We start from the raw sequence: 23,743 nt of genomic DNA, 5'->3' as shown, positions 1-23,743 counted from the left end.
TTTCTGAAAGGAAAAACATTTCTGTACATTTTATAGGTGCATTTTGCTTCTTGTGATGTGAAGCCTAATCTCCATAATGATTTCTAAATATACCCCTATCTTGTGAAAACACTGGGATTTCCCATGCTATTTATAGACCCTTAACTTCCGATGACCAGTACTGCACTGCAAGTCTGCTAATCTCACATGCCACTCTGAGGATTGTGAGCTGACATATGTAGAATCATGCTGATATATAGTCCTCTGCAAGTTAAAGTTAAGGTAAAATCCAGAGAAGCCATTGAATATTGTGAAATTAGCGTAGAAGCCTATGGGAAGTGGAATTAGTGGTTTCTAGCCTATAGGGCCATTTTGTTGACGCAACTTCTCAGATACCGTTCAACGGATTTTGTTTGAATTTCATAGGATTGTTATTTAGTATATGTTGTTGATCATATTGCGCCGCCATTTTGATTCGATATATTCTATTAGAGTTACAGGACTTTGTGGACGCAACTCATCGGATACCGCTCAATTGATTTTTTTCGAATTTTGTTGGATTGTTAGTCACTATATGTACTTGATCATGTTGTGCCGCCATTTTTGTTCGTCAGTTTATTCGAGTGATGGCACTTTTGCAATTCAACTTTTTGTTGTGGCGGTGGGAGGCATGTGGCTAGGAGTTAAAATAAAATTATAACAAAAAATCATGGTCTAAATTCAAAATTCATGACAAAAAGATCTTTACTATACATGTAGTTCTACAAATGAGTGTTAATTTGTATCTTAGCTCCAATAAAGATCAACAAAACTTCTTCCCCTTGTTAAATCCTTCGAGGGTCTTGATTTGAACTTGACATAAATGGATGGAAACCTGAGATTATGTTTTGTTTTGTATTTTTTTTTATTTTAGTTCCAACATCTGCTTTACTTTTGACATACCAAACGACGACGGCCGTTTTACACCTGGATGTAAAAGTTTCAACAGGGCCACGAAGGCAACGAACGGCACTAACTTACCTGGTAATATCAGTCACATGACTTAGATTTTATTATAATAGCTTTTAGACGATAGGTAGATTTTCCAATCTTTATTCGTACAAGTATTATTCAAAACACTTGTACATAAGCAAATAAGCTCTGTTCATATAAACTTTCTTTTTTTCTGAGCAAATACTGAACTTCACTCAGTCGGATACTATTTACAGGGGAGGATGGATCCAGTATGTCATGGTAGGGGCGTACATAAAATGACACCCAGAGCGAAGAGAGATAAGAAATTTTTGTTGGTTGAATTTGTAAATATCGAAATTTTATACCCACAATAAATTCCGCCCCTGCGAATCCGTGAATCTTATCAAAAGGCATATACAAATCATGAATCGTTGATAATATCCTAGCCTAACACCCCTTCTGTTAACAAATGAATACACCATGACCACACACATACATGCACAACACTTTCGTCTACAAGAACTCACTTGTAAGCATGTTAGTATGTTCGAACTGTCAAATTTGCGATGCAAATTTTCTAACAACGTTGGGAATTTTTCAGACCATTATATATATATATATATATATTTAGTGAGAGAGAGAGAGCCTAGCTGGCCGAGTGGTCTAGGGCGCTGGACTTTGTGCAGGCGATGTTGCCATTGATGTCACAGCGGCACGAGTTCGAGTCCCGTGGAGGGAACGACCAAACATTTCCATCGCAAATCTGACAGTTCTAACGTCGTTGGGAATTTTTCAGATCCTATTCTTTTTCCGTGACCAAGCACCTGTATCCTAGGAAATGTTAACTAGCGCAACTCTACAATGGATTAATCAGTGAGCAAGCACCTGTATCCTGGGAAATGTTAACTAGCGCAACTCTACAATGGGTTAATCAATGAGCAAGCAGCTCATACATTATTACAGCTCTGTAATAGAACCTTAAAAGATGTTATATACTGTAAATTTATACGTTATCTAGATTAATTTTGTTTCAGCGTACAGGGAACATACAAATTTAATAAACTCATACATCGACGCCGGATTTCTGTATGGAAGTTCTGATACGGAAGTTATGGCACTTAGAGACGGCGATAGTTGTAAGTTTGTGTAGGAATTAACACAGTGTACATGTATATTGTACATGTGAGGCAATATGGCTCAGAGAGCTGTTCTTCAGATTGGTTTTAGATGTTAGGTTAGGAACAACGACGACCGGTGGCAATAGTTGGTTATTTGAAAGATGTTGGTTTGTTACTGAACAGCCTGCTGAAAGTGTTGATTTATTTCAGTCATGGATAAGGAATTTAGAATGATTGGCTACAGACCCTTTCGTTAAGTCAATGAGCATGTATAACACATACTTCCGCGAGGTAGGGCTTGGGTAGAATCAATTTTCTTCACAGAGGGTACATTCGCTTTTTCAAAGTGTTTCGCCTCTGCCACAATCCGTGTTAAACCCCACCCCTTTGTGGAATTTAGTACAGTACACCGGAATTCTCTATGTAATGAGTAGACAAGTGCTCGTGCTGGTGACTATTTTCACATCCGTATAGCAAAGCCCTTAAACTAGCGGAGTAATATGTAGTACATCAGGAAGCAGTTATAGGTCTGAGTAGGAGATTAAGGTAACAAAAGAACTTTTCTCGCGAAAGTGCATCAACTGCTCCCACAGTTAACACAAAATTGTTTATTAAAGCCTTCGGCGATAAACAAAATGTGCTATGTTACTTGATTTTGATGCGTTTTGTTTCATAGGTTGAATAAATTCCACATGAAATGAAAAGTTAATGTAATGTCAACAAAATGGTTGTAAAGCAAAAAAAAAAATATGATGTTTTTATATGTTACTTTTATATCAATTGTTCAAGGCAAAAAATATTAGGCCACAATACAGCTGACAGGTGACATTATCAAACAATATTAGGCCACAATACAGCTTACAGGTGACATTATCAAACAATATTAGGCATTTCCACAATACAGATGACAGGTGACATTATCAAACAATATTAGGCATTTCCACAATACAGCTGACAGGTGACATTATCAAACAATTAAGCAATGCCATTTGTACATGTGTATGTCTGAAAATATTTTACTGTATTTTGTGTTTTGGGTAAAAAGAAAATAGAATCACCAAAATACAATACTATAAATGTATGTATATTTGGAACAATTGCTTCTTTTATTTGATTTTTTCAGATTTGATGAAGACAGGCGATAACAACAATTTACCCATGTATCCTGGAGGGGGCTGTGTAAAGTTTCATGGACAGTGTCCATTAGTTGGTAAGTACATAAGTATCATACTACATTTTACAGCTACCAGGATAACAAACTCATTCGATAACTCTTACTACGTTAGTAGGTAACGTGTTCACCTCAATAACACAGGTTCCATAGCATTTATTTTCTTCTGTTTCTTTATTCTAAAAAGATAAGAGAACCCTATTAGTAATTGTATAATACCACATTCTCTATTTGTCAAACATTTGTTAACAATTATTACATTTAAGAAGTTTTTATCGCTCCTCAATCGTGTATTTATAAGAAATATCTTTCCGATTATCCAAAATATTTTTTTGTTTTAAAAATGGTTTGAAAAAGTATTTGACGTATTAACGCTTGGCGGTAGTAAAATGAAACCGAAATCGAAACAAAGCGATGAATTACCGTCTGAAGAGGAAATTGTCGATGGTGCATGATGATAAATATATGTTTTTTAGGAGAAGATCGCGTAGCTGAGGCTCCAAATCTTGGACTAAATCACATGTTATGGGTGAGAGAACACAATAGAATCGCTAAGATTCTGGACAAATTAAATCCGCCAAATATTACTTATGTCGATAATATCAACAACGGTACATTCTTCCAAAGTACACGAGAGGACATTATTTTTCAAGAAACGAGGAGAATTATCATTGCAATTGTCCAGCATATAACCTACAACCATTACCTCCCATCTATATTAGATGAAGATACAATGCGCAAGTATAATCTGTATTCAACGACGTCCGGTTATGACGAAGTGTATGACCAAAATGTTGACGTATCTATACGGAACGGTTTCGGAACAGCTGTTTTCCGTTTCGGACATTCCCAGATAATGCCAGACCAGTCACTGCTCCACGCTGACTTCCAGACACTAAACGTCACTAAAATAGAGGATAATTTAAAGAATCCTCGAATGTATCTGGTCGACAATGGCACCAATATTAATAATCTTGCAAGATGGTTGATGTTCATGCCAGGCAGAAAAATAGATAAGTAAGTACAGACATACAGACGTTAAATATGCTTGTCTGAAATTGAGTGGTTGTTGTGTACTCATACTATAGCCCAAACATCGGATCATGTGTGGCAATTTTCACTCGTTGATAAATGTCCTTAACATGGTATGTTCCTGTAATGGTACGTTTAAGACAGAGTTTTGCTCTTTACATATAACAAAAACTAATTGTCATGAGGTCGTACAGGATAACAATCTTATCAACGGACTATACGTAACAAAAAATTCAGGTGATGTTCTCGCATTGAACATAATGTTCGTTTCTTTTTTTGGTCAACTAATTAAGACACAATTTATGTCCACGTTTGTACAGAATCCAATAAAATACATAATTGGTTTTTTTTTTCTAAATTACAATGTCCATAAAAAGCATATAAATCAAGCACAATGAATGATGTAATGAAGTTGATGATAATACATTACACAATAGTATTCACGTATCATTATAATGTTTGTATCACCATAACCCTCAGTCAGAACCAGAGCCATAACATAACCCTCAGTCAGAACCAGAGCCATAACAAAACCCTCAGTCAGAACCAGAGCCATAACAAAAACACATGGATATCAAGTAATGATAGTATCAAGGCCTGTTCTTCTTAAGTGTACATATGAATCTATATGACTAAATCGTTTTAGCTATGGAGTTGACGGTATTAGAGAAAACCTCTTCATCCACACAGATGCCCCCGGGGAAGACTTATTTTCTCTAAACATACAAAGGGCTCGGGACCAGGGCACTCCAGGTTTTAACAAATGGAGGCAGTTATGCGGGCTCAGTTATATGACATTTGCTGATTTCGGAAACCACAGTACAAGACTAGCCAGTATATACAAGTAAGTAGTTTGTCTTCAGTTCTCATATCGTTAAATGATTGTCATAAAATTCTGGATGTGACAAGATGGTCCATGTTCTATACATGTATTTTTAAGTGGTAATACTTTAACATTTCTCCTGTTGTCTATTATTTAACTGTTTAATACAAAGCAGGTTTTATCTGTTGCAGAAAGTTTGTCGTTTCAAAGCAAAACGAAAAACAAAAAACAAAAAACTAAGACAAGAAATTTAATAAGTTATTTCTTTAGTTTCCTCTCTAAGCCCCTTTAAATGCTTAGCTAGCAAGTATAACAGTACTTTATTTGCGAGTTCCAGGTTTTGGTTTTGAGTGTTAGCTACAATAGTTAACGAATCATTTCTGTCTACACCACACTGATTGTTTTTATTTCTAGTTCCTCTGATGATATTGATTTCTTCATTGGTGGATTACTAGAGTCTCGTTCGGACGGCAGACTCGGTCCTACTTTTGCGTGTATTTTAGCCAAGCAGTTTCAGTTGTTTAAAACTGGTGACCGATTTTGGTACGAAAGATCCAATTATAACTTTGCATTTTCTAAAGGTGAGTTTTATATGACACTACTCATGTTGTAGCTTACTAGTCTTGACATACTTTGGGTTTAATAAAAATATGACTGAATATAGTACTTGTAATATGACTGAATATAGTACTTGTAATATGACTGAATATAGTACTTGTAATATGACTGAGTATAGTACTTGTTTGAATGGTCATGAACAAAGTTTGTTTTGATACGATTATTCTGTTGCTGAATATTATTCTTTACTCTATCAATGCTAGAAATTGTCTGGCAAGCTGTTTCATGCCTTGGCGCTAACCTAACGGAATACCAACCTTTGTAGGAGTAATTGCATAATTACGCTTTCATAAGCAATAAAATAAAAGTATGAAAAATATTTACATGTAGGTGAAGAACGTATTATTTAATAGTGAATCTCAAAGATAACAAACAATAATTTGAGATGGCCTTAAACAAATTCTTTTTTTATTATTGTTTTCAGAACAGGTCGATACAATAAAGAAAGGTGCTAATTTGGCCAAAATTTACTGTAGAAACTTTGGCCTGGCAAGAATGCATAAAGATATATTTATGAGCTCGCCAAACGCAAGGTGGGTACAATTAATTATCATTGCGCTTTTACAAAACAGAGTGAAGTCCTGTTTTCAGCTTCTGTATCAACTGTATCTCGAATGGGATTAAAAACGTTTGTCATGTAGCATAATTACTAATTCTTTTTCCTCTACAATTTACATGAATATGTAGCGACTGCACTTTGGTTATTGAATTAAGATCCTAAGGAAATAGGATTTTTATATTATGTTTATTGTAAAAGGTTTTGTTCTTTTCATACAATCACAATGCACAAATCGTTTACCAAGTAATCAAGCTAAACGTATTGGCTGGTTTACTTTACAGTTTACTCAAGAACTGTGATGATTTACCGGATGTGGACCTCTCCTTATGGAAGGTAAGAAGACTAAATTATTAGGCCATATTTAAAAAGATTTGTATTTGTGTACCCTACATACCCCTTTTCAACTAATTAGTGTATCCTGTGTAATGCTTTTGAAAGTTTCGTTTAAGACATTTCCTATTTTAATATTTTTTTCTAGGATTTTAGTTTAAATTTAAATATATCCGTTGGTCTTCATGCAGCATGTACATATAAATACAATTCCTCAGTACGATGGTTTTCGACGAAACTCAATGCCAAGATACTTTATAATCATGTATCATATATATTATATAAGAAGTGTAAGACATAAGGTGTTTTTGTCGGATATTTAAAAAGGAAGGGAAATCAACAAAAGTAATTTGGGAAGTGCATGAGATAATGCATGAGGTAATTAAGTGTTTTGTTATTTAACATTTTATGGAAAAGAACAAGTTTATGAGTTTCACGTCTGGAGGGCAAGGTTTCCCATTTAGTTTCTTCATAAAGTTTTTGTAAAGAAGTAAGCCTTGTCCCACCAGTTACAATTCTTGCTGCATCAATTTGAACATTTTCTAACTTATCTATCAAAGATTGATTTTGAGCATCCCAAATGGCATCGGCATATTCTAAAATGAGTCGAATGAAAGACATTTATAACTTTTCCTAAGTAAATCTATCAAGAATCATTTTACATTTCCTTAGAACATTCAATCGGTTATACGCTTTTTTGGTAATGTAATCGGTATGATCATGCCAAGAGCGGTTGTTCGAAATCATTAGACCAAGATGCTTATGATTGTCTACAGTCTGAATAGGCTGATTATTCAAATATAACGTGGGGTGAACAGGTTTATTGTTTTTTCCGAGAAATAGTAATAGTCTCTGTTTTTCTGGCGTTGAAGTTAACTAACCATTGTTTAGACCATTTATGAATTATAACTGTCGTCATTAAAAGTGTGGAGGCTGTGTCGTTAGGGTAATCGACTACCAGGAAGTATGGGGGCTGTGTCGTTAGGGGAATCGACTACCAGGAAGTATGGAGGCTGTGTCGTTAGGGGAATCGACTACGAGGAAGTATGGAGGCTGTGTCGTTAGGGGAATCGACTACGAGGAAGTATGGGGGCTGTGTCGTTAGGGGGATCGACTACGAGGAAGTATGGAGGCTGTGTCGTTAGGGGAATCGACTACGAGGAAGTATGGAGGCTGTGTCGTTAGGGGAATCGACTACGAGGAAGTATGGGGGCTGTGTCGTTAGGGTAATCGACTACCATGAAGTATGGGGGCTGTGTCGTTAGGGGAATCGACTACCAGGAAGTATGGAGGCTGTGTCCCTAGGGGAATCGACTACCAGGAAGTATGGGGGCTGTGTCGTTAGGGTAATCGACTACCAGGAAGTATGGGGGCTGTGTCGTTAGGGGAATCGACTATCAGGAAGTATGGGGGCTGTGTCGTTAGGGGAATCGACTACGAGGAAGTATGGAGGCTGTGTCGTTAGGGGAATCGACTACGAGGAAGTATGGAGGCTGTGTCGTTAGGGGAATCGACTACGAGGAAGTATGGGGCTGTGTCGTTAGGGGAATCGACTACGAGGAAGTATGAAGGCTGTCGTTAGGGGAATCGACTACGAGGAAGTATGGAGGCTGTGTCGTTAGGGTAATCGACTACGAGGAAGTATGGAGGCTGTGTCGTTAGGGTAATCGACTACGAGGAAGAGACTAGTATCATCCGCAAATAATCTGATGTTTGCATTTTTTATATCAGTTACTATATCATTGATAAATAAGATAAATAACTGGGGACCAAGAATAGAACCCTGAGGAACTCCAGCGCCAATGGGTAACCATTCCTAAGAAGAACCATTTTCGACTACCCTTTGAGACCTTCCCTCTAGATAAATTGTTAACCAATTTAGAAGATTATCCTCAATTCCAACCTGTATTATTTAAAAGACGCTCTTCCATGGAAACGCAAGTCACCTGATCAAAATTCTGTTTCTAGATTGGCCAAATACTGATAACTTAGTAGGGATCGAAAAAGGAAATTGAAATTGCGTGCCATGCGTTATTTCCTGATGAAAATTATAAGTTAAAAATAGCAAATTTTACTGCTTCGGCTATCTTTTTTAAAGATAGTACTTGTTACCATTCACTTTTAGTTCTTTAAACGATGTACTTTGAATATCACAGTGTATACCTATCGATTGATGAGTCTTTTAATAACGCTTGTGAAAATGAACTGACATGACTACCGATTGTATTCTGTTAAAGTCGATAAAGGAAATATCTGTTAAAATTGAGGTAAACGTGAGCACTCGCTTTTTACGTCACTTCCGCTTTCAGGTCACTCACGTCCTGGATTCATTTCTTTACAAGTACTAAGAATATAAATTATATTCAGATTTTTTTTAAGCTGTTGATTGTGTTATTTTCGAGAATTGCATCTCATTGGCCCTATCTATTGATTAATGGTTATTTACACCCTCGGTAAGAATGGGTCACTCTTTGAAATAACCATCATCATAAATGACCGTATTCTGATTTACTGTGATAAAAAAAACACTCTGCTATCCTGACATAATTATTAAACATTTTGGAAACTCTAGCACCAACATACTTTATAAGATATCATATATATTTTTTGAGATATCTTAAAAACTTTATAAGATATCTTATAACTTTATTAGGTGCTTTATATACTTTTAATACAGATACCTTATATAATTTTAATATAGGGATATCTTACAACAAATAGAAGATATCTACTAAATGATATAAGAATCTATAAATAGGAATAAATATATATAAGGGCGTGTCATAGTCTACAGCTTATAAGTAACGTCCGGTAGAACCACCGACATCACTCATTCATATTTAGCGGGTATCGTCCAGCGCCATCTAGTGAGTTACCTAAATTCATCCCGGTTCCAAAATCCAATCAAATCACTCGTAATAGAAACTCTTCGATATAACTTACAAAATGGCTACATACACATGACGTCATTTTTTCGCTAAAGACTCTAAACAGAATCTACAGTTATCATTTTTGTCATATTGAATCATTTGTGACATCTTACAACTATCAGTTACTCGTATCATTGTTTACCTTTCCGCAGACATTTTATGTCAAATTAATTTTCACTGGTGCTTCGCACCCGGAGAAGCAACCAATCGGAATTGGCTGGACGATACCTGCTAAATATGAATGAGTGATGTCAGGGGTTTGAGGGAGCGAGGGTGGACTCAAAACCCTGACTTGGGAGGATGAGATCTTTCATGAAATAAGACAATTTTGAAATGTCGAATGCGTAAAAATATTTGAAAGTTTTGGGATAAAGTTTGATCTCTTATAGGAGGACGATTTTCTCTGGCCATTAAAAAAGTTTTAAGAAATGAGTCGTTGATGTTAATTTTGCATTTTTAAATACCTAAGTACGACAACCATATCTGTAGAATTATATTATCTGGATACTTGCTTGTGTATATCTTTAGACTTATTTGAATAGCTAAAATGTTGTATTTTTGCAGACACATATGCATATTTTTTTTTATTTAATTGCTTATATATATATATTACACAGATTACAATGACCTTGCAGCGATAACAATCGGAACTACTCAGCCTTTATCGTTACAAAGGAGAAAAAAAAACATTTTTATGTTAGCGTCCGTGTAGTTCCGATTGGCAGCAATAGTATAAGTTTCCTCCCTTTTCGGAGCAAGAATTCGTCAAAATTCGGCACCATAAAAGTAGAAAATGTATTAAATGACTTAACAGGTGAAAATTCAACTCGATTCTCCTAAAATGAGTTTCAGAAATCCACCAAAGCTGTTACAAAGTTAATTAAGTTGTAGTTTTCTTTCTAAATGTAATCATCTAGGTGTTGTATGTTCAGAGTAAAAGATTCGACTGATACACAGAGAACAATTAATGAACTGTATGACAATAACCACATATAACAGGTCAAATATGAAATGTAAACGAGGAAGAAAAAAAACTTGATGGCAGAGACGCTATTTACTATCATTTAAAAATCATACTTAATTAATCTCTTTAGAACAAACGATACATTTTTATCCATCATAGAGCAAACATACCAGCCGTCTTGTCAATAAAAGCACTTTTGTTAGTATGTTGGTACAGTGATTGTACATTGGTGTCAGGTACAACACTCACCACCTTTTGAATATTTTTGGCATTTTCTTACATTTTCTATCTTTCTTCATTCCGCAATCTTCCAGTTACAACTGGTACTTTAAAATGACTTTTATGCATATGTGTGTGAACAAGTGTAATGTTTGTTAAATATCAACTTTGAGAATACGCAAGTATCTTAAAGTTCTAATGAATTATAAAATTGTCTAGACAGAAATCATACAGGTACTTGCACTAAAAAGTCACGCAATCTGTCAGTTTCGCTTATTTATTTTAATGTTACGTAATATATCGTCTCTGCGTATCGTGACGTAATAAGTAAGAGAGAATTATTAGTCACATTCTCGATTTAATGACCAGGATTATACTGTTACATACAAAAATGTACATGATCAAAATTAAGGGTTTCCGAAAATATGATTTGGTAAACAAGATGAATCCTTTGGTTTTATGAAAACTTATATTAGGCAAGTCGTTTAGGGAGTAATCAAGGGAACCAAGATTAGAGCGACAATCAAAAGAGTATCATCCAGAGACAAGGGTTAGATAGGGAAAACAGACATAAAACAAAATACGTGAAATAACTAAAATAACACACACAAAGAAACAGAAGTAAATCAGCAACCAGGACTCCACTACAAACTGTTGACTTGTGTGTTTACATTTTATATTTTGTCTTCTTTATTTTTAGGTTGAATCAATGGGCACAATTATTTCACCGACATATTTAATACTGGTGATTTATTCATGTATGCTGCTGATATTGTGATAGGAAGTGGATATAGATACATGTATGCATTTTGTAATTTGGTTTGAATTCCAAATTTGTGAAAAACCGTTTAATCACCGGAGTCATCTGTACTAATTTATTTTCATTGTGTTTGTCTATCGATAACAATGGTACATCTTTCTAATTCCTGCAGTTATGTGTTGTTTACGCAGATGAGTGTATGCGTCAGCATCCATGTGCCGTATATATCATATATCCAGTGTGCTATACATGTTCCACGCCAGTCATTGCAATAGTCACGCGTGTCTCTTGTCCCTGAGCTTGGCGTGTGCAATACATTTCTGAATTTCTAAATCTTTTTTTTATTTTATTTATGGTTTTTGTGTTTCTTTTCAATTGATATTTTTTTCATTGTTTCTTTGTTTCAGACTTTTACACTACTATAAGGTAGAAAATTATAAGTTCATGAGTTTATTTTATACCATATTTTACCCACTGCCTGATTCCTACAAAGACTGATAATTAATCGTTAATCAAATTCGTAATTTAATTATCAATTAAGTGTTTACTGATTTGAGTCATGTTTTATTGTGTTTTGGTGTCTTTAAATTACTGAGGGCAGTGGCTATTACCTTCAAATATGAATAGAGTTCCTGTGTTTGCTACGAAACACCAGATTTTCTTCACCAATAGTGGAGGCGACATAATTTTATTTGGAGAGGAAATTTAAGTTCATTATTTTATTACAAAGTTGTCACGGTATAAAATTGACAAACTTTGCAACAAAAATGGGGTATTAAACCTTGATTTTTCACAAATTCAACCCCCGAAAATGGTCTAACCTCGTTTCGCTCGGCTTTTAATTCTATTTACGTCACCCTTACCCTAAAATCCTTGATCCGCCCTTGTAATAAGTGTTAACATTATTTCTGTATATTGAATAACTTCATGTACATGTTTGTAACACTCTTATTCATTCAAATTTATTACATGTAACTGGATGTATTTACATATTTAATTCGCGTGTACGGTATATTCCATTACATATAAGTAAGGCTATTATTGTTAACTTTAAGATCTACGCTTAATGCGAATTCTTCGTATAACAGGATGAAGCAGATCGACATTTGTCGGATGTCATTTATTTTTATTAGTAGGAAAGTTGACAAGAGCATGCGCTGTCTCTACTCTTTAGGAGTTTTAGTGGTCAGCATTTTTGTGTATAAGAAGGCTGTTCGCGTCTAGTAATTTCCGCCTATTATATTCTTACAATATCTCTATTTTGTTTTTCAAGCTCAATGAGCTTCTTTTCTTAGTAATCGTTGCAGACAGCCTTGTAGGAATGTTCGGGTTGTATTCAAATCATTCGGAATGTGTCGCGTAAAATCATTCGTTTTTCCGAAATAACAAGATAAGTGCAATATGTGAGAGGGTTGTGTTCAATACAGGACCGCAGAGTGTAATGAGAGTTTTAAACGTCATAAATACTACGGAACTTGATATTTCCTTGTTCCGAGCATCATAAATGTATACATTTGTACTACTTTTCAAGCTAACGAACAGTGTCTGACGTTTGAAACCAACTGTAAACGCTGCAGCCAGCCCTCTCAGAATATGCATGAATCTTGCAAAGAAAAAGATGACCGATTGTTAAATGACGTTAGATTTAAATAATTTCCGATAATTTTGAAAGTCCTGTCTGCATATGGTATATAAATATTACATAAGGCTGAATTAATATGGAACACAAAGTTCATTGAAAAAGGTGATTCCGTGTTTTCCCCAGTACTTAACAAGGCTTATATTGAATTCGACAGCTGCTAAAAGCTAAAATATAAATAAAAAAATGCGCCCGCGCAAATCAACCTTAAAGAGAAACATGTTCGGTGCCTACATGTATTCATTCTCAATTGAAACAGCGTAAATTGCTAGATAAGTGTGGTTTAATTCATAGGTATCTCCACCCCACTCCCACTCCCACCCCCACCTCTATTCAAAACATTTGAAGATAAAAAGAAAAAGGATGATATGAAATTGAATGTGCAGGTTTATACATTTTAATCTAGATAGCTCATACTTGATATTTAACATGGGCGGATCCAGATACTTTGAACTGGAGGGTGCCTGCTGGGGTTTCTTCAGAAAAAGGGGGATGCTAGAACATTATTTGTCATTTTTTACAAATGAAAATGACAAATTTTCCAATAAAAAGGGGTTGCTATCCCCCTGCACCCCTTCTGGATCCGCCGCTGCCTTAAGAAAGAACAAATTATATTTTCTGCTGTTGTGAATGAACGTATATCTTGATTTGTCTTCTTGTTATTTATTTATTTATATTGTGTGCACAGACTTGTTATACTGTTATTGATGAGTGATATATTTTTTTTTATTAAATTGTTATGTACTACGTTTTATCAGGGACATTATATTACAATCCCTGGTTTTATGCAAATTTTATTAAATAAATTTCAAAACACATATTTTGTTACAAAATTAATGTAATTCAATGATTTATCGGTTCTTTTGTACCAGTCAATACAGAATCTCTACTAACATCTCCTTTACTCCAATGAACAGTTTAAAAGCAATGTTGAGAATGCATTATATATTGTTAGGCTACCAGTAATCACTTTTTGGTTTCCTACCCTCGCATATCATGCATTGCTTTTGGTCTTCGTAGATAGTGTAAGAATTTTCATCGAAAACATTTCAAAATGTAGAAGACAGAAAAGATCTACAATATTCATTTTTTGTTGTTGTTGGTAACAAGTAATAAATATGTTGAGACAGGACAAGTTTAAGGGGTTTGTAGAAAATGTGAATCGCACAATTATTTTGTTTTGCCTTGCATTATTAAAAAAATGGCTAACTTTATACGATAGTACATGTCAATATGAGAAAGATAATGTTATGACTTGTTTAATTACACGGAAAGGACGTTCGGAAGTTGGTACAGCTCTTATTCATTTATGGTATTAATTAACAATGAGACTTAAATTAAAAGGAGAAATTACGAACAGAGTCGAAGCACAATGTAAATTTGATCAAACAGACTAAATCTCGAACAAAAATATAATACCAAACATTGTATTGTTAAGGTGATAAGGTAAATATATTATTTTTTTCCCGAAACAAGTGCCTGCATTGCCTTTTTGCATTGTATAAAGAGAAAACAACAAAGTACCGGACAACGTTCAACACTATATATATATATATACATACATACACAGTGTACGGTATCTCATTCACTTTCTGCCATATCCTGAATTAAAAGTAAAGTTACTTGAAAGTGCTGTTCTGATTGGTCAGAAAGAATAACCTAAATTTTAAAGTTGACAGATTTATTTGTAAATCTGGAAATTTTAAAAAGGGGGTTCCAGAGGGGCCACGAAAAAAGAGGTGTTTCAGGCTATAAAAAGTATTTTTGACAAATGTTTGTACGAAATTAACAAAAGTTTTCAACAAAATGGGGGTTCCGACCCCCAGACACCTCTGGAATCGACACTGACTTCAAATTTAAACCGAAACAAAGGGGAATAGTTTATGTCTTCAAATAATTCCTAAATAAGCTGGTTAATAGATCTACCATATTTATGACCAAACTTGTCTACTTCACCAAATGGCAAGTACAAATTTAGAATGTTATTAGGACAGTGTTGAAAACGAAAATCTCCGTGAAGTTCCCGTTAAAGGTCCTAAACACCATGATCCACGATCAATAAAATGGAATTACATCTTTAAAATTCTTATGGATGATGTCGAGGATTGTGCCAGAAAATGGATAAAACAAGAAAACTTTGATTCGCTCAGTGCCAGACTGGGAGAAAGGGGTAAAGTCTTTAATCTTTAAACGTATTGGAGTTCTAAGTAGGTCAATGAGTGTCAATGCTCGTCAGTTTCAAAGATGAAGAAATAGCCAATTAAAACACTATCTATTATACATGACAAATTTGTTGTTATACCAGCAGATAAAGCCCAAAACAACATTGTTTTTGTTTGCAAGCCGTATCACATCCAATGTTTATTATCTGCAGTAGATGTAAGATATAAAAAAAAATATGAAATATAAAATATAAAACATAAAAAAGTGAATAGACCTATAACTTCAATAGACTTCATACTAAAACACTTCATACATGTAACTGGATCTGCAATATGTACTACCAAACATATTAACTTCCATACAGCTGTCAAAGGGGGTCTTCAGTCTTACCACGACGCTTGTCATTCCCGTAGTGGTATCAATTCAGTGTGGGTCCTGAACGATCTTCTGGGAACCTTCAATGCTCGATGACTGTGGGATGTAATGTTCAACCATGTATACCACTTATTTTTATACTATATACGAGAACGAGGCTATGGCGACCAGCTGTTTTTTTCTTTCTGACGTATACAACTTAGTGAAACTATAGGAAACAATAGCACCTACCACAACGTCTTTGGAAAACCACAATCATTAAGAATTAGTGTATAAATCTGAATTGGCTATATATCATCGCGAATAAAGCATAAACCAATACCGCCCCACCCCTTTTACGAAAAAGACAAAACATTGAATGTATGGCACAACTCACGTTAAAAGAGGTCAATTTTAAAGACTTGTATGAAAAAGATAAGACCCTTTGCGATTCATTCTCTAACAATTTTAGTTCCAAAAGTTCGTGCGAAATAAGGTATTTTGAAAATCAGCCTTCTGATGCTGAGGAGAGTACCTAATAAGGCAGGGGACTATTCTTCATTTAAATTACTCCTGTTTACCATTACATATATTACATCTGTTATGTATAAATGCTTAACTACATTTAAACAGTATACCCACTAAATTTCAACTTTTAATTTTACGTTTTACCAAATTTGATGGGGGTAACTTGATGTGCGAAACAGCGCGCCTTAATGTAACTGTATAGTGCACCCTTAGTCGTTGTTGTTTACTTCCGGAATGCTGAGTCCAGACGAAATGTGCTGATCAACAAGAAGAAATTCAGTCAAAACGAAAGTTTATCTCACATATACATAGATTTCGACAAAAATAAACATGAAAGACAAACTGAGGCTAACCTTCGTAAGTTGCTAAAATCTGTACCAACGCTTAAAATGAGAGGAGGCCGAGTTGTGGACATCCTCGGAGCCCCTTCTAGCTACGAAAGAAAACCCACAACATCGTAGCAATCAGCACCCCCCTTTTGACGATACCTGCCACTCGACTATAAACATTAACGCCTGGAATTTAAATGGGTGGTACGACAACAAACCAGAAAACAAACAGTTGAGGAAAACAATAATTAATAATAATTGATACGATAAAAGACAACTACACATGTGTTGCACCACGTGGCAAGTCTGTTATTGATAATTTTATTGTACCACACTCACATTTTGATCAAATTGATAACTTTGAAGCATTACTAGTATCAGAATGTATAGATAATTATAATGTACAACATGGATCTGTAACGCAACCAGGCCACTCAATACTTCAATGTGAACTCAATGTATCAAAATATAGAATGACCATGTGAAAGAACAAAAAAACTATTTCAAATTATAAAATCAGTAAAAAGAAACAGCCAATCATAAATATAACACTAAAACAATTCCAGTAGATATGTTTACAAACGAGCGTACAGCCAGGGCGATTGTTCGTGTTATAGAAAGGCTGGAGAATTTTTAAAATTGTCAAGATGAGGTTGATATTATGTATGAAAACTTTGATGACTTGGTGACAAGTGAAATGAACGAAAAACTGTCTGATAAAGTAAGAACCACCAGATCAAGCAGGAAGAACGCAATAAGAAACATTGGTGGAACAATGAGCTTACAGAATTATGGCAAACTGTAAAGAAAAATGAATCTCTATTTTTACAAGGTAAGGGCAGTAACAGAGAAAAGAACTTATACAAAGATTCAAGGAGAGTAGAAAACAGTTTGATAGGAGGGTAAGACAGCTAGAAAGACAGATCACAGAGACTACATTACACAACTTAAAACAGAAAATCCCAAGACATTCTGGGAGGAAATAAATAAATTGGACCCAAAAACAGAAAAGTAAGCTATAGACTGTGTAAAATTGAAGAACATATGAACATGAAACTATACTGAGCAAATGGAAAGATGACTTCTCAGAATTATTCAAAGACAAAACACAACTAAACGAAGCTAGTGATGCTTTCCTGGAAAATACTCGTAAGCTCCTTGAAGACTGGGAGGATCAAATGGACAACAGAGACTGATGATAACATGAGACAAAATCTAACTGATTCAGTATTAAATACGGAAATAAGTATAGAGGAACTTAACAGGGCTCTTAAATCGACAAAAGCAAACAAAGCCACGGGAAAAGATAATTTTCCAAATGAAATCTTGAAATGTGAAAGAATAATGGAATTTATATTGAAACTATTTCAGAAATGCTTCGAAAGTGGAACTCTTCCCAACATGTGGGATCTTAGCGTCATACACCCAATACTGAAAAAGGAAAGGACTATCGGGATCCCCTTAGTTATAGATCTATAAGTCTCATGTCTACTGTGGCAGAGATATTTAACAGCATAATATGTATAAGAATAACTGAGTTTTTTTGACAGTAACGAACTTATATGTGAAGAACAGAATGGCTTTAGAAAGTTACGCTCATGTGTTGATCATATCTACACCCTATATACAGTCTTGCGAAAAAGAAAAAAAACAATACCCTGCCCACATTTTTTGCTACGTTCATTTTTCAAAGACATTTGACTTTGTCCACCATAGCCTTCCTTTTGCCAGACTTCTGAGTATTGGTGTAACGGGGAAAATGTACACAGTCATGAAGTGCATGTACAAAAACCTTAAGAGCTGCGTGAAAATAGATGATATGGCAACTGGACATAGGAGACAGGAAGACATCGCAGTAAATCCCTACAAGAAAGCCTCTGTAAGACATGTTCAAATGGAGAAATCGAGGATAAAATGCACTTTCTTTTGCTGTGTTCAACCTACCACACGGAGAGACACGCAATGGTTAATACAATTGAAGACAAACTTAACATTCATTCAGAAGAATGTGACATGGATGACATGTTTAAAATACTGTTAACAAGGCCAGATGTAGCCTGTGATGTAGCTAACTACCTTATCTCAATTTTTAACAAGCGATCCAGTCTTGCATTAACAGTCCCTATATCTATAAATATAATTTAATGCAAGGAAGAAAACTCCGATTTTCGACTTCTCCTTTTGGTGATAAAGTATCTCTCATAATAAAACTAGACGCACATTTGCATACATTGTGAAATTGTGAGTATACTGTTGTACATATTCATGTATACAGCGCATGCTTGCATATAAATGATGAAAGCAGTGTAAAATTTATTTTTATTTTTTTTTAATTATATGTATGTAATAGTTATATAATATAGTACATTGGAAATACTAATTAACATTAAGTGAATACACTTATTCATTATTAATTCTTTTTCATATTTGCCATAAGTATATTTACATCATCTCTCTGAGATCTTTTTTTTTTTTGATAAATTCTGAAATTATGAGTATAGTGTTGTATGTGTTGTATGTGTTCATCTATAGCGTGCATGCTTGCATATCAATGATGAAAGTAATGTGAAGTTTATTTTTGTTTGAATTATTTGTATGTAATAGTTATAATGTGATACACTGGATATACTATTTATTATTTATTCCTTTTCAAGTTTGCCACAAGTTTATTAACAACATTTTTTTAATACAAGAAAGATAACTCTGATTTTCATTTTTTTTCTTTTCGTGATAAAATATTCAGATTAATAACTTTCCCAAATTTTTTGTTATATTCTAACTAGAACAAAAACAAGACTGACATAGAAAATATCATATTATTATTTTATTTAACTTCTATAATAATAAAACTAGATGCACAAATGGTGTAATTTTAATTCTTGATAAACATCATTCTAAAATTATGAGTACACGGTTGTATATGTTCATCTATAGAGTGCATGCTTGCATACGGACGGTGAAAGTAGTGTGAAAGTTATTTTTGTTTGAATTACATGTATGTAATTGATATAAAATGATATATTCTAGAATTAAGTGAATACCCTTATTTATTCTTTGTGTTTTTTTCAAGTCCGCCCCAAGTTCTTTGATACGTTATTCTTAAATCTAGTGAATAACTTCGTTTTTTTCAAATTTTGTTCAAGTTTAATTTGTACTTTATATTACTCAAACGGTCAAACTTCTATATAATGCAAAGAAAGATAACTCTTGCTTTAAACTTTTCCTTCTGGCATATATCAACATTCCAAAACTCTTAGTTATATTCGGTTAAGAACAAAACACATTTAAGAATTGGCTATGATAAAAATTTTGTCTATTGAAAAATAACATAAATTTTCCATGTGCATATTGTTTATTGCGCGAAGTGCAGTATCCAGGGACAAAAACCAGACATGGAAAACAGACATACACAACAAAGAACATAAAGTAACTAAAATCATACATACAAAGTAACAAAAGCTGCTCTTGACCTTCGTTTACAGCATACATCTTCATACATCCAATCAAGCCCCTCATATACAACACCAGTGCCAACCTCCTTTGCACTGCAACCTTCAGACTTAAGTAATATAGTGTTGCAGCTAAAGAGTGTCCTTGGCGAAGAAATCCAAACTATGATACAAACATTGTTCAAGCAGGAATTAGAAAGAGTACTTAAAGATTCCTTTCATGGTTTAACTAATCAAATTGAAACTTTAAAATAGAAAAATGCTGAACTTAAAGACGTAATTGATTCACTTGAACAATATGGTAGAAGGGAATTGATGCGTGTTAGTGGTATAAAAGAATCAGCTGATGAGAACACAACCGAAATAGTCATTCAGATTAATAAAGATGTTGATAATGAGTATCAAGATGGTTATATTCTAAGGTCTCATCGAGTTGGAAATCCGGCGCGAGTCAACAAAAGTGGTCGACCATTACCTCCTCCTCAGATAATTGTAAGAGTTAAGGACCCAATTGTAAAACGGCGCATCCTCAAAAGCAGTAAAAACCTGCGGGGATTCGAAAATTATTCCGATATTATGATCAACGAGGACCTTACAAAGCGACGCAACAGCTTGCCTACATAGCACGTAAGCTAAAATCAAATGGTTATATTTCTAACTCTTGGACGCTGGATGGTAAAATATTCATTAAGAACATTAAAGGTCAAATCACTACAACAAACACCGATCTCGCCTTGCAAACATATGTGTTAAAAAACTGTCCGGGAGCAATGGAAGTATTATATCCACCGGCATCCACGATCCCAAAAAACTGTCAGTATGTCTGCTGAAAGTGGTGACGGAAGTAATCTTATTTCTCTCGAACAATCTTATGCTGCAGCGGCAGCAATACCTGTTTCTCACGATTGACGAATGGACATCATAATAAATATATTTATATCACAGCGTTCTATGTATATTGACTTCACTGTTTTTTGTCTTGCTTTGTTTATTGTGCTTTACTATACCCCAAGCCTTAAAAGTAATATTGCTTACTCTTGCGTGTCATTGATTTTTTATTTAATCACGTGACAAACACGTACAGTAATAAATCACGTGTCACTCTATATCAGAGTACATGTATGATGTAGAGAACCTCAAACTTTCTTCGATATTATTATGCATATAATCAAAAATAAAGCTTACTATAATCCCACAAAATTATCAATTTTCATAATTATTAAAACGATCTGAAATTTATCTTCTCTTATAATTGTTAAAGTAATTGTTAGCCGTCAGTAGCAGTGTAAATTATTATTGTACTATTACAGTCTTGATTGATGGCTATAAACCCTTTGGCTTAACTCTTCATACTAGAACTAGATAATATTAGACATAAAATATATCAATTTCTTGAGTTGATTTCCACGAACATTCATTGTACTAGAGTTAATCTCTACTATGACATATCTACCTGTTATACTTTTTGTATATAGCTTACTTATCTTTCTGTTTTACATATTTATTTTGTGTATGGGTATTGAATGCTTTACAACTCTTCACTTTGCTTTGTATTTTGATTGTGTTGAAAGAGTTTTTGTTTGGTGTACTTGTTATTATGTTTTACAAGACGGTTTGATAGAATTATTGTTTGACCACTCTCACTTAACTAAAGATGAACCAGGAGTAACCTAAATGTGTATTGGAACTGAACAATATAGAATGAGAGTGGGTCTTTTTCATTGTTTAACAAATTGTAAAACTAAAAAAACATTATGTCTGCTTGATGCTTTTTGTATTTGCATCATGATCTTTAGTGTAAATAATCTTTCGGCATTTACATGTATTGTGAAAATCTATTTTTCGATAATTGGTCCTACTCTTATATCCACTTTATTACATGACCGATAGTTACAATACTGATACTGTTAAGGGTAAGAGTCTGGTCAAGGAGTCTTCTACTCCCAAAATTTATCTTACTTTCATGATCATTTTTTTACTGTATGCATAGCTATCTTGTTAATCATCGATGGTATAGAAATTAACCCTGGTCCTCTTGATGGAAGTAATACGTTTAATGATAGTTCATTTTCATCACTTGAAAATTCATCACTGACTTCTAAAATATGCGATAAGTTTTCTTCATCCGTCTCATTTGTTCACTTGAACATACAAAGTATAATCCATAAGCTTGAATTAACTGCAGCTGAATATGAAAACTTTGATATTTTAGCTTTTTCCGAGTCATGGTTAAATGAATGTCATACTAATGACGCCGTTCACCTACTGAATTATCAAACTCCAGTTAGAAATGATCGTAGACATGATAAAAGTGGGGGAGGCGTCATTATCTATGCAAGGGATAACTTGATTGTACTAAGAAGGCATGACTTAGAGGAGGATGGTCTGAAGGGTATTTGGTTGCAATTTATACTTAATGGTAAGAAGGTCCTGTTCTCCACTTTTTATATTCCTACAAATAGCAACATCGATATCTTTGGAAAATTGGAAACATTCTTAGAAAAGGCACGTGAGGACAATAGTATTGATTATATTCTGGTCACGGGTGATTTTAACGACAATCAATTAGATGCTCGGAAACAAAAGGTAAAATCTATGCTGACTAAATTCAGTTTATCTCAACTAATCGACGGACCGACGCTCTTTACGGAAAGTTCTTCCTCTTTGTTAGACTTAATTATTACTAACGATATGCAAAGTCTAGTCTACTCCGGGGTTGGCCCACCGCTTATTGACCAAATTCGATACCATTGTCCTGTAATTGGATTTATAAATTGCTCCAAAATACCTTCGAAGTCATTTAAGCCCAAGGTCTGGATGTAGGACCAAGGAAATTTTGAAGATTTCAATAATATTCTACGTCGAGTAGACTGGGACACTTTTTTTGAGACGGAAGATATTGATTTTATAACCAATAAAATTACAAAGAGTATTATAGAAGCAGCCGACGCTGCCATTCCTAACAGAATTATCACGGTTCGCAAGGGTAGTCCGCGTTGGCTTACTAACAATATACGGAAAAACACTCGTAAAAAAACAGAATTCATAGAAAGGCGAAAAAATATAATCGCGACTCTGATTGGGCAAAATTTCGAAAGATTCGTAATAAAGTGAATAGTATGGTGCGATCAGCAAAAGATAGCCATAATAATGAATTGATTAGTAAACTTGTCAATTGAAACCCGTCTAATACCAATTGGTGGCATACCGTTAACCAAATATCTGGGATTAAAGGGGTGGAATCTAGTTTTCCACCGCTGATAAAGGGGGATAATGTTATATTTGACGATCTCGACAAGGCAAATGAGTTTAACATGTCTAAGATATGCTACTATAAGAAAAGATATGTTTAATGCCATGACAGATTGTAATATCAATGTTAGGATTGATACGAGCTTATTTATCTTTGGATCTATGCAGCTATCAGATGAACAAAACTCTATGGTTTTCAAGCTTTTCCAGAAATTCATTCTGAAAAATAAAAGGTTTAAAACATAACTTAGTTGTTATTGATACCCATACATTCATACATTTATTCACTTATTTGAAAAAAAATTATAATATATTTTTTTCTCTTCTTTTGGAAATTTACTGATTATTCCAATATATACATTTCTTTTTGTAATTGTTTTCTTTTCTTAAACTGTGCTATATTTCATTCAATATATTTGTCATTGAGCATGCACAAAAATGTCAATTTTATCATGATGGTTCTTATGGAGACAGATTTATAAAAGCATAACTATGCTGGTTTCTGGATCCTATATCTGTTATACGTATTATATGTATGTTATCACATTTACGACTATATGAAGTAAAATCTG

The 23,743-nt window shown here is 34.3% G+C and overlaps 1 protein-coding gene across 5 annotated transcripts in view; it reads left to right on the top strand.

Annotated features, from left to right (window-relative positions):
* Nucleotides 1–13,914, top strand: part of LOC148599182 (salivary peroxidase/catechol oxidase-like) — a 54,982-nt gene extending 41,068 nt beyond the window's left edge. For all 5 annotated transcript variants that reach the window (XM_088558447.1, XM_088558448.1, XM_088558449.1 and 2 more), the window contains exons 5-13: nucleotides 893–1,002; nucleotides 1,968–2,069; nucleotides 3,175–3,261; nucleotides 3,699–4,239; nucleotides 4,901–5,098; nucleotides 5,492–5,658; nucleotides 6,120–6,228; nucleotides 6,536–6,587; nucleotides 11,398–13,914. In XM_088558447.1, the coding sequence (XP_088414573.1) occupies nucleotides 893–1,002; nucleotides 1,968–2,069; nucleotides 3,175–3,261; nucleotides 3,699–4,239; nucleotides 4,901–5,098; nucleotides 5,492–5,658; nucleotides 6,120–6,228; nucleotides 6,536–6,587; nucleotides 11,398–11,475 (1,444 nt within the window). In that variant the 3' untranslated portion in view covers nucleotides 11,476–13,914. The remainder of the gene's footprint in view (nucleotides 1–892; nucleotides 1,003–1,967; nucleotides 2,070–3,174; nucleotides 3,262–3,698; nucleotides 4,240–4,900; nucleotides 5,099–5,491; nucleotides 5,659–6,119; nucleotides 6,229–6,535; nucleotides 6,588–11,397) is intronic.
* The last annotated feature ends 9,829 nt before the right edge of the window (nucleotides 13,915–23,743 follow it).

Source organism: Perna viridis, chromosome 13 (genome assembly GCF_037379345.1).
Source record: "Perna viridis isolate PV_CMFRI_1.1 ecotype Kerala chromosome 13, ASM3737934v1, whole genome shotgun sequence".
NCBI classification, from domain to species: domain Eukaryota; kingdom Metazoa; phylum Mollusca; class Bivalvia; order Mytilida; family Mytilidae; genus Perna; species Perna viridis.
The sequence above is the reverse complement of the archived record's forward strand: the minus strand, read 5'-3'. Positions and strand labels throughout refer to the sequence as shown.